At 39.0% G+C, this 13,019-nt stretch overlaps 1 protein-coding gene across 1 annotated transcript in view; it reads left to right on the forward strand.

Annotated features, from left to right (window-relative positions):
* Positions 1-13,019, forward strand: part of NOL6 (nucleolar protein 6) — a 471,490-nt gene that overhangs the window by 159,800 nt on the left and 298,671 nt on the right. The window contains exons 13-15 of the mRNA XM_078674724.1: positions 1,121-1,243; positions 2,602-2,750; positions 7,406-7,481. Coding sequence (XP_078530850.1) covers positions 1,121-1,243; positions 2,602-2,750; positions 7,406-7,481 — 348 coding nt within the window. The remainder of the gene's footprint in view (positions 1-1,120; positions 1,244-2,601; positions 2,751-7,405; positions 7,482-13,019) is intronic.

Genomic DNA, 13,019 nt, shown 5'->3' on the forward strand with positions numbered 1-13,019 from the left:
AGAAGTCCCAAGAAAGGGATGAAACGCGTTGTCAAGCAATTTCGTTGTGTCTGGTAAGAAATTTTGGAATAAAAAGGACCATGTTTCTACAATCGAAACACCATTGTTTTGCTTTTTTTCGTTGGGGAGCGATCTGTTCTAATTTTGCTATGGTTTTAGAAACATTATGCTATATTGCTATTACATAACATACTATCTGTGCTTCTCGGGTGCTGGGTCAATTTTGTGCTTGTGTTAGTGGGGGTATTTATACCTCCTAAATTGGGGTGCATGTGGGTCACACCCCCGACCTAACTGCACCGAGGTGTTTGCAAGATACTAGAGGCTGTCGCACTCAACAAGTGTCTGGTGCTGGATTTTTTGCTCTGATCCTTTACATGACCTAATATCAGGCATATAAATTTGCAGAATTCTCAGCAAGCGCGTTCCCATTTATATCTCAATTAACATTTTGTGATCCAATATTAATGTAAAGAAGCATAGCCCTATTCGGTAACTGTCGGCATTGTAGTTCAGCTGGCTCACTAAATCATTGATGGTTAATATGTGGGTGAATGAAACTCCTTCAAGACAGTGGAATTCATTCTACTGTCCATATACCTTTGGAAACATCTAGGTGTATTGGGGCGATTAGAGTACAGAACCTTCTCTGCCATCATTCATCATTCCTTATTATGCCATTAGGAGTCAAGTATATAGGCTGTATGGTTACCCCATTTTATGAAAATACCTTAGCTTGTGATCATTAATCCTGAATCACACAAGATGTTGTTCTAGTCAGACGGTGTCTGAGCACCCCAAATTGCCAGTAGAATTGTTCTGCTGTTTATTTTTTCTAATGAGATTTGAAGAAGCAATTTCCTATCCCTCCATTAAGTAGTAATGGGGGAACAGCGCCTACATCTACATAAGGCAAAGTAAGGCAATTAATTACCTTTCTGTACCTGTGGACCCCTCTTTGTGTTAGAGTTTTTAAATTAAACATTTGCACTGGAAGGTAACTTTTCTGTACCTTAGAGGCGAGAATGCTTTATCCATTGTAGATGTAACATGAAAGTTGTTTAGTACTTTGCTTTTTTTAGTGAACCTTGGATAAATGACTATACTGTTTCACTTGCAGTGGCCGATTGCTGATGATCCACCGAAGCACAAAGATATTGATTACCTCTCATTTGGGTTGTTATTAAGACCAGAGTACTACAACAGTATCCTCGAGAAAGGCCCTGAGGCTGATAACGCGAAGGTCTGTGTAACCCAATCATACACTTTGCCTCTGTCTTTTATTCTTCATGTGCGCTTTATGTGGATGCCTTTTTTGTTAATTCACCTCTCTGCAAAATGCTTGAATAGGATATTTATTGCCAATGTGCGGATCTAAATCCATTTAGTCCAAGTATCAAAATCCGTGAAATAGATTTGTTCGGCTTCATATACTGGATTATTTTCTGCTCATTTAACTCTGATCACTGCCTTTAGTATTTTAAATCACAGGGGCAATCATGTTTTTCATGTGAACCTACTAGCAAATAAGAGGGAGGGAGAGAGAGAGAGAGCGAGAGAGCGAGAGAGACCAAGGAACAAATAAACTGGTGGATGTATACTAAATCTTTGAAATCAGGGAGGCTTCAAAACATTGGTGAAAGCAACAAGATTTGATTGTGGAAGAGTCCCTCCCTCCAGATACCACTTGATTAGAAGTTCTTGCTGTCTTTTTAAAACATAGTACGTGACCGGAGTCACTGGCCAATACAAACCAGAGTGGAAAAATATTAGTTTGTGAGCAGCAAGAACTCCAGCAATACAGAAAATTTATGAGTGAGACAAGTGGCCAGATTCAATGTTATTGGAGATACTCTGTGCAGTAAAACTCTTCAGATTGGTACTGGAGCATAAAATGGACTCTATATCAGTAGAGGCAAACCTGTTCAGAGAGGCTCTAAATAAAGTTCTGGGCTAGAATCTTCTAGCAAAAATGGAAATTTTTCCGTACTTCCTTAAACTATAGAGTCTTAATTTTAGTTGCCTGTTGGTTGGCCAGATTCACTTCAGATCTTTTCATTCACTAATTTCGTGAGGTTACCTCATCACTCTACAATTTCTAACTACCCCTACGTTTAAATGGCCATTATTGTGGCATAATAGTTACTCTAACATATTTAAGGAACTTTGTTTTGTGTCATTTTAGCTACATTCATCTGAGACTGTAACTTTACTGTCCTTCCTCTTTTGCCTGGTTCTGTATCTGTCTAGTATTAAAAATGTACTTCAGTCATTATCCTTATCCTGCAAAAACACTTTTGTTCCTTGTCTTATCGCTCCATTCCACACAGAAAACATGTTCCTCGTGCACTTTACATAAACTGTTGCGAAAAGGAAAGGCATCCTGGTGTGATTGAAGTTACTGAATGTTTTTGACAAAATTGATTAAGATGTTTGGCATGAACGCTGGAGCTCTTAATGTTGCTTATAAAGTACTATTTGCATTATTACTGCCGGTTTGCCACCAAAGGGTATTCAACTTTATGACCCACTCTAAGCTTTACTTTACCCGTTCCTGATTCTACAGTATTTATTCATTATTTTTCTTTCTTCTACATGCAGGCAGTGGAGTTTCAGAAATTTTGGGGTGAGAAGTCTGAGCTAAGGCGATTTCAAGATGGATCGGTCTGTGAGGCTGTTGTTTGGGCTGCCACTACCACTCATGAGAAAAGGCTAATCCCTGAACAAATTGTGAAACATCTTCTACATTTGTAAGGATTATGGCATGAATATGCTTGGTAACTTGAAGCAATTGTTTAAATGGAGAGCATAGCAAGGGGATTTTGCTCTATATCAACTTACATGTCCTTCAAGGTCTTCTCCTGTGCACTAGGCTTCAGGGAGGGAATAAATGTAAAGGTCTTGACTCCTCTGTGTCGATAATAACAGCTTGTTTGATTATTGATCATAGGTGTGAATTTACCCCTAAGAGAAAACTGCTCCTAAACTCAGTGGGATGACAAATCGCTTGAAATGGCAAAATTACACATCAAAATTGCTGCAATGTAGGAATCTAATTTATTGCCGATGGAATCCCTTTATCCCTTTATCCTTTACATCCTTGCAGCACTTGTAAATATCTCTTCTGGTGGATACTTCGATCCACAGATTGCTCTCATTTTGAAGTCTCTCAGGAGCCAGACTGGATCCAGAACGTTTCATAGCAATTGCTTCTCTGCACCGACAGGTTGTCTCCATCGGGGTCAGTGGCGAGCTCCCCTCCTGTGGAAGTGAAAGCATGGACCTGTATATAGGCAACACCCCTGTACACTGATATCGACTTCTCTCTTTCCATGTCCTTGGAGAGAGACACAGAGCTTCGCTTCCAACATATGTTGGTGTTTACCCAACTCCAAAATAATTTTTTTCCTGACCGTGTGCTTGGGATAATGTCTCCTTGAAGACCACAGGCTTTAGAATGAACCAGGACTGCAGGAAGCAGTTGTCTTTAACAGATCCACATGATGTCCGCGTGTGGAGTTGTCTTTGGTCTAAGCACTACTCTAACTCCTTCACACATTCTCCCGTATACATTGAAGGCCATTATGGCATGGGAGGCGGGCATATCTGTCTCCAAAACCATGAGAAGTTGCTCTCCAAGCAACAGACTGGTCCCGCTAAAAGTCACCGCTCTCTGATAAGTCCACAATAAAGTTAAGAAACAAATTTTGCAAAAAAACTTAAGAACCCCAAGCAGGACTCCACTTTGTACTCTTTAACTCTCACTCTGAGAAGAAAGAGCGCAGTTGACACTCGTAGACCCCGTCTTTGCTCCCATAGTCTGACTCTGTGTCTGTTCTGAGCTGGCTTCGATACACCACAAGTTCCCTGGGCCATCATCAAGCCTGCAGCAGATCGAGGTCTTGAGAAACTTTTCTAGACCATGCTGGCTCCCTGTGGAGTGCTTTCAGGCCCTATGGAGCCAAAAAGATTCCCAGTCCAGGTTAAGTGGGAGGGGTGTCCCTGTTGGGCCTCTCTCTATACCTCTGACTCCACTCCTGCACCGGAGAGCTAGTCTCTTACAGCCACTCCGACACCGTCCTCGACTTCAGTGATGTCGACTCCAGATTCAACCTGGATTCCTGTTTCCGATGCAGAGCTGACATCTGCCAATGCCGGGCCTACGGCTCGTTGGGAGATTAGCAAAGCACTGACCCATCACTCTCCCTTTTTAGCTCCACCTCCCTCCTCTCACTGTGTGAATAACCATCTATTTATTGGATTTGCCAGCTCTTAGAAAGGGACGGGTGGCCCGGAAGTAAAGCTTGTCCAAGTGGAACATCCTTTGTATAAAGACATGCTGTGCACTCTCCCAAAAAGCCGTATCCTGAGGGCTTGCAAGATCATTCCACCAGAGTCCAGGTTGCCTCTACATCGTTGGTGAGGAGTGTTCCGGTGTTTAATGTATATCTTCCAGCTTGCTATATGGACGTCTGTACACACCTTCACAGTTACTACTGTCTGCATAATCTGGTCTGCAGGGAGGGGCATTTCGTCTACAGAACTCCCTGGCATAAGTCCGCTTCTCAGATACTTGATCTTTTGGGACGTACTGCTTTTGAATCTAATTAGAAGTTATGGGGTATATGATAAGAAGTATCCATCACAAGGACATGTTGCCTACCTTGTAAATGTCTCTTTCTGGTGGATACTCTGCCTATTCACAGGTACCTCACCTCCGTCTGAAAATAATCCATATCAGATTTGATGCACTGTGACACTTGTAATCTGTCGAGGCCTATCTCCAGTTGAGGGTGTGGAAGAGTTGCAAGGAAAACTGATGTCATTGCGCAGAGGCGACACTTCTAGACAGTTTCCTGCAGTCACTTCTGGAAGTGGTGAGGTCACGGTGGAGTCTGATTGCACCACCTGTTGGCTTGGAAGCAGTTGCTGTGAAAAGTTCCAGATCTAGTCTGTGGTTAGATACAGTGTAAATCAGAACATTCGTTCCCACAACTTTGTTTGTGAACTGAACATCTAAATTACTTAGAAATGTTGATCTGATGACTTGTCTTTTGGGAAGAATCTAGAACATACACGCCTTGTATAGTTTTACATTTAATTATTTGATGTTTTATAAATGCTAATTGTTATCTTACATTAACTATCGTGTGCTAGCAAATGCTAAAACTACAGAATATACTCTTAAAGGGAAGAAAACACTTTACATTTGTGTTTTTTCTTTTTTTATGTCAAGCTAGTTCCACTCTGTTACTCCTATGTTTCCCAGCACAAGGGTGATTGTGCACAGAATCTTAGATTATCTGTCAGTGACATAGATAAGTGTTGATTTTCGTATATAGGTATCCCTGCTCTGACTTCTGTCTACATTTGAACTTCAAACATGAGTGCTTATTTACACCCTTTTCTCTCTGCAGTGGAGAGAAGCCTGTTCATGTTTGTTTCATTGTCTCTCCTTTTCTGTCCAACAGCGTTCAAACCTATTCAGTTTAGGCTATCTCTGTTTTGTTAGATTTTGCTTTGACTTGTCTGCATGGTGTGTTAGCATACTTCAAGAGGGAATGGTACAGTGAGAGCCTGAACACATACTGAGAATGCGTTTGGTATTGTTTTGCCTCCATGGCTGACAGCATCTAATTATTTTTGGCTGCTGATTCACATTGTTACTGAATATTCTTACATTTTAGATTTTCTGGAGCCTTCTGTAACTTTTAGGTTCAGACATGAAAGGTGATCTTCCTGGTTGTATTTCATAAACTCTATCCAAAGACTTGGCCGTAAATATTTTTGAGGTTGTCACCTATGTTGTGCTCTAGATGTATTTGTTTTTAAATGCTTGACTCACCAGAACTGTTTTTAACAGTCTGCAGAATGTATTTAGTTTGTTAGTACATTTGATGGGTGTGTTACAGTGAAGTTTGGCACGTCTGTTATATTGCTGAAAAGGAGGGTTTTTATATGAATGTCTTTGTGTAATGCTTTGGAATTTAATCTTGATCTCATGTCTGTTGAAGAGTAGGTTACATTTGAGGCCAGTGGAGGTGAGTCAGCATGTAGCACCTGTTGTAGTGTAGTTTTTTTTTGGTGTGAATCTAATTATAGATTGATTTTGAAAGTTTAGTACAGCGTTATGCATACAATATTGATCACTGTTGGGTAGTATAGCCAGCATATATGGTACCGTGCTTACAAATAGTAGATTTACAGTTCATGTCCCGGGCAGTGTTCAAAGTTATCAAGGGCAAGGTTTACAGGTATTCTTGCGACATTACATTAACAACCAGATGCATGAAGAAAAGATGGATAATGCAACTAGGCAAGTACATACAGTGAACACATCTGCAGCCTGCACATTGAGAGTTCTCTGAAGCATGAGTATTGGCGAACATCCATTGCCGCACACATCTGCGTGTATTGTCCCATAGCTCTCGCAGGAATGCTGGCATTCATTATCAATTGGGTGGGAGTAATTGATTCGTAATTAGATAGTAGAAACTAAGAACAGTGCATATAACAGGGCAGGGGGAAAGAAAGAAAAGGGATGCACAACATATGTAACCAAACATCTAGCCCGTATCTCCCCCTTTCATTTCTGTGTACAGCTCTTGTGACTAATAACGTCCAGCTGCCATTTCATGTGTAGGATGTGCGCCTACTGAGTGACACGAATGATCTATTCTTAACCAAGAGTATGTTGTGGCTCATCCAGCGCCAATACGCCCTTGGGCATACGTGCGCTTTACAAATCTATAAATCAAATCAAATTAATCATACACTACTGTTGTAGTGTAGTCTTGACCTAAAAGTGAAAGCTGAATGGATCCTGGACTGCAGTGAGTTCGCGCATGAAAGCAAGGGGTTAGGCAGTAGAAATACTTGTAAGTGGAAGTTCAAAAGTTTGAAAAGAGTTCAGCAGTTTTTAGGTCCATGAAGCAGACTCTAGACCTTCAAGTGTGCAGGTATTTAGCTTCTTTCCTTTGACTTCACTCTTGGTTTCAGGTGCCTGTCATCACAATAGAGGAACATGTTCTGGAAAGAAGGAATCTGTAGATTTTGTTCCTGGAATATCAGTTAAGCGGATGGAGAAATCGGGAAGCCAAAAGATGGTGGCGAGCTGCAGCAGTTCACCTCCAGGTTCTTGCGTCTGTTTCTACTCCATGAGAAGAACATAAAAAAAAGTTAGAACACAGATGCCCGAATGAATTAGAAAACTACTTTTAATTAATTGTTTATGCTGATTCCTCTTAATAATGTTACACTGCTGAGAACTATTACCTATTCATTTCTGAGAGGCGTGGTGTGCCTGTTGTAAAAATTTACTACCATCATCTTTGAAGAATTAAAGTGTTGGACTCTATTGCTGTTTTGTATCACAAGTTTTATTTATAGTCTACAAATGTTTCAGGCATGCTGAAATACCGGAGTCTTCCGTGTGTTATACTGGCGCTCTTCTGGAGTCTGTGATTCAAGTTACAAAAGAGGTAAGGTCATAAGGGCTTGAAATTACTGTGTTACTGAAAGATATAAAAATGTTGGTTTTGTTTTGTTGTGGTCTGAATAGCCCATTGAAACATAAGTGACAAATGTTTGCCTTGTGAAGTTACATTTTTTGGTTCAAGCTGTCTTTTAGAGAATTTGAATTCAGGTTGGAAGGTAATATTCAGTGAATGGAAGATTGGTAGATATGTTAAGTGCATTAGTATTCAGTACATCACAAGTAACAGGACGATTCCACAAACATATTTTCTAGCATGGTGGAATAGGTTGCGTTTCAACCACAAGAAGGATTTAGAAATTAATAACATTACTCCATGTAACCAAAGAAATATATTCTAGATTCCATTCAAATCCTATTTTTTTACCTAAAATGAAACCAATACCTTTACAATAGGAGGATGAAGCGTTACTAAAGATCCTTATACTTTTAGCTTATTTCATATACTTTATTACTTACACATTATAAATATTTTATAATTTCTGTACCAGATTAATGCATTGGATAAAATGTGTCATTGTAAATAATTGTACATTGTAAAAAATACTCACTTTAGTTTTTGATCTATTAAACATAGTCCTCATGTGTTCATATTATATTAATTCCATAATAGTAGTGGAATTGTATCCCTTTTTTTTATGAATGTTAAAATGCTATTCATACAAAAAAATATTTATGGTTGCGATCAATAATTTTTGTATGGATTATCTTGAAAGAGTTGCATTTGAATATCTGTTATGTACTGAATGTTTTAGCTTGTTCACGTTTTCTGTTTGCCAAATTGGATTTAATGCCATTAATATATTTTGTAACGAAGCTGTTTTAAAAAAGGTAACTATTTGTGAATTCTGTGACTTATAATTTGGAAGCCACTTTCAGTTGTAAATATCAATAGCGCTAGCAGTTTTACTTCCCTATGGCCTGTCCTCACCAAAGGTTTTAATGCTTTTGTGCAATCTTGGGATCTGGGCAATCAATGACACTTGCCAGTAGCACACCTGGGTCACATAAGGGCAGACAATACACTCCTGTCAGCAGTGACTCCCTACCTAACATTTCCCCCCTCTTTCAGCTTTGCACAGTATGAATGGCCGCAAACAGATAAAATACAGGGTACTTAGAAGACTAATTTGGAGCTTTGCAGGATTACATTTTTCAAATGCTTAGCAGAACGAAATGTAGATTGCTATTGTCCTCTCATGGTGTATCTGTGCATTCTCTGGGACATGTTTTTTTCATACATTTGCCAAACACCTCTGGTGCTTGGCAGAATGCTTACGTTGAGTACTGAGTTTTGCAAGTTCATTTTGGCAGAAGTTTTTTATGACTACCATGGTTCCCATAGCCAGATAATTGTATACCTGCTAAGATAATGTTAACATGTTGAGTGTTAATGCTCTTACAGCAAACCAGAAAATAACTGCAGACCGAGCAACTACTGGCTATTTCAAGATATTGTTAACTGCAGGTTTGCCAGTGCCACATGACTCCCACGGTTATGCTTCCTCCCATCCAAAAATGAAAATATTTGTAGGTGTTCACAAAAAACTTTATGGAATGTTATGTTTTGAAGAAATCAGAAAAAACTGAAATAATAGAGTAATAGCGTTCTAATATGAGGTAAAAAGCAAGTCTTCCTTTGGTTTGCTTAATACCACACACCACTTTCAAGCAATCACCAAACCAAATAATACCACATCAAATCAGCACAAGGGAGACTAGTTGCTAATTCAAACCCAATACACCAGAAATACGTCAATGTGGAAAAAAGTTAGCAACCACATATAGAATCAACCGACCAGACAAACAATATTGAAGACAATGAGAATAAGAAAAGACAGATCAGTTGACTGGGGGTGAGTGTTTGTATTGTCAACGCTCCGTCCATCACCACCTTTGGTTTTTCTTAGAAAAGACATCAAAAACACATCCGTGTGTAGAAAACATTAGAACTGGAACCCGATATGTTGGCAATCGTTAAATATATATGGTTCCATCTACCACACGAATTGTGTACCAAAGCGTTGAAGCGTTTCGATGGTGTCGTCCAAATTATAAAAAATTTCTCAAGACCAAGATTAGACTCTCATAACATATACATGACGCCAATCATTGTCGTATTCCTGTACATTAAAACAAACGTATAAGTATCTATATCAAATACAATATTCATAGCATAGCACTAATTAATAAAAAGACTAGCTATACAATAAATAGCATACAGAGATCCACATATACAGTACAAATCCACGTGATTGCAGCATATATTGTAAAGCAACTAGGACTTTTTAGCCCATATGTGGTTCCCGTTTTAACGTTTTCTATACACAGATGTGTTTTTGATGACAAAGTGTATTGTCTTTTCTTACTCTCATTGTCTTCATTATTGTTTGTCTGATTGGTTGATTCTATTTGTGGTGGCAAACTTTTTTGCTACAGCCTGTTATAATATTGGTGCTTCACTACAGGAGTATGAAATGTATGTGATTTAGTGTGTTGAGATTTTTAACTCCATTTTTAATCTTTATACATGTTTTTAACGCTTTTAATAAAAAGACATGTACAATTTCTGCTATTGACGTATTTCTGGTGTACTGGCTTTGAGTTAGCAACTCGACTCCCTTGTGCTTATTAGATGTGGTATTATATGGCTTGGTGATTGATTGAGGGTGGTGTGTAGTATTAAGTAAACCAAAGAAAGACTTGCTTTTTACATGTATGGAAGAAATATATTGTTTCTTATCAAATTTGTTCATGCTTTCTTTTCTGACTGCTTGTTACTTTCATATTTGCTGTCTTATGCTGACTCTACTGCGAGAAAAGAGTGATTTTAGCATCTAGATTCTGTAACGGGAATCATTGGCAAAAGTATTTTTAGTATGCCATGCAGCGACTAGAAAATGGCAACTCTTACGTAATGGAAACTGGCTGGTATTGGATGATGTAAAACCTCTATGTCTTTCTTAATAGCTGAGCCAGTCTCTTCTGAACCTTTTGTAAGTTTATCAGATAACTAGCTCAAACGTAAAGTAGAAGACCGACTCCGTAATCTAGGGCAGGTTAAATTGTGTCATCCATAATGGACTAATAATGGGAGTAGCAATGAAAAAAGGGAAACACATTATTTTGACTTAAAGAAAGGAGTCAACCAATGGATGTGTTTGTAGGCAAGCAGATTGTAATGATTATACATTTTAGTTTGGTTCTCTGAGGTCTCTGGGATGTAATTTTGACCAACTGGATAGGGGGAAGCACACACTTCCAAGAGCATTTATCATTTTCTCAATTGTTTTGCTGTGTTGAGCTTCAGCCTAGTTTTACTTAATCAGGTATTGTCTGTTTCCCGGCAGGATTTTATTTTGGATGAGCTCACTCACCCAGTCTTAGCATTATCTCTTTTGTTATGTCGTTATATATTACCAGGCAAAAGTTAACCTATTAAGAATCCAAACTTGATATTCAAAGCCCTAACTAAGGAGCAGTGCAGTACGCTTTAATCCATGTTTGGAAATTCCTAGGATTTATGACTGAATTTAAAGGTGGGAGTAAAAGCACCCCTGATGTCATAAAAATAATCCTCATCTGAGGACCCATAATTAACTAAGCCCTGCAAATAAACTGGTGTAAAAGACAGACACAAAACTCAAAATATAGTCCCTCCACCATTTACTGAGGTGTACCCATATTCTGTTATATTTCTGATCCCCACTTAACATTCCATATCTCATTCAACTCAGAACATTGGAAAACCAACTTTTATAAACTGGGGGAAATTGGCCAACCCAATGTACGCAAATTTGTATCCTTGTAGTCAATAGTAATAAAAAGATCAGGATACAAATTCAATGATCCCAAGGTGTTTGCATTCCTTATACAACAGGTGACCTCGCCATCAGAAAGTTCACCCATTATTGAGCCAACAGCTTTTCAATTTAGGGACATTCTGCAAGCATTTGCAAGTCACCAACTATCAGCTGGCATCCAATAGAGCCCATTGACAGTATTGAAAGTATGAAAATGATTTTCCTTAAATTATTTTCTTTAAAGGAACAGACAGATTTCCTAAATTTTGCATGTGAGAATAATTTCCGTAGGGTTTCCAGCACTTCGGATTGAAACCTCTCCCACCATTTCCTCTAAAGAGGCTCCATCAATTCTTCTGGATGTGCAAAAGACTAGTTCTTGCTAGCCTGCATTTTGCACTATTAGCATTGTGCACAATGCTTTGCAATTCCTGGTTAGCTCTAAAGTCTTTGAATAATGATATTCTGATGGATCAAGAAAGTGTCGGAGCACATTTGAGCCAAGACTATTTCCTTCTGTGATGTTATGTAGTTTGTCTCTGTTCCTCAGCCTACCTGATTGACTATCCAGTTGACTGACAGATAGGTCTCCATAGCAGATCACCTCAAACTTGCATATTTGCTTATCCTTTGGGCCTTTCACCCTTAGTTGGCATTCAGGGGGAGGACCAGATAGGCTAATAAAAAGAATATATGATCTAAACTATAACCCTTGACTACTCTATCTGGGTATACAAATACAAAATTCAGATAATTTTACTGTCCAAAGTCTTCTTAATTCATCCGTATTGTTGATTTCTATGCAACACAAGTTTCATCAGGTCTAAAAGATTTCCAGTGATTGCAATTAATCGAAAAAAATACTAGTATCAAGTAGCAATTACGCTATTATTATTTTTTCAAACATATTTTTATTGCCATTTGAATTACTGACAGTGGTACAGATTCATTATGACCATTGCTTTTTGGCATATTGCATAAGACATTTAAACACAGGAGTAAATGAGTATTCCATTCTTATCTAGTATCCTCACCTTGTAGCTATATCTTATGTAAAGCATTAACACTTCCCAGTGGTATTGCTTCATGTCTCTATAGTGGTTGACATATCTTAAAATTGGTGTCTCGTATGCATTTGCCTTCATATTTGTTCAACCCACCTCTTGGGGGTATTCGCAGGGCTTTCACCTGTTTGTTATTTAATAAAACTACAATCAACGAAATAAACAAAAAAACATGCAGGGGGTCAGTTCTCCCAGTAGCTCAGGTATTCAATCAGAAAATTTAAGTCATAGGGGGCGAGCGGTGTGGGGTTACACTTATGATTCTTTACTAGGTCTATACTTATCTCACCATTTTCTACCTTTTCAAGTCAGTGCGTGAGTGATGTGAGGATGCAGATACAAATTTGTAGTGGTTCTTCTCTTTTAGCCATCACCTCCTCCCTTTCCTCCACATCCAGTGTCTGTTAGCTACCCGACCTATAGGCTTCTTTGCAGGGGTCCATACACATTATGTATTCTTTGACTCTTCAGTATAATTTCTCTGTGGTTCATCTCTGTCCCTAGTCTCATCTTCGTCTTCTTGGGTCTGTATCGGGTGTTCTCAGCTAGACAATACTTCTCTCCATTGCTCAGCCATGGGACGACGTCTCAGGGCTCGAAACTCCTTCCGGGCCCACTTCCCCCACCCAGTAAGTGACATCTTGCTTCCAGAGCCCC

Source organism: Lissotriton helveticus, chromosome 2_1 (genome assembly GCF_964261635.1).
Source record: "Lissotriton helveticus chromosome 2_1, aLisHel1.1, whole genome shotgun sequence".
Classification (NCBI taxonomy): domain Eukaryota; kingdom Metazoa; phylum Chordata; class Amphibia; order Caudata; family Salamandridae; genus Lissotriton; species Lissotriton helveticus.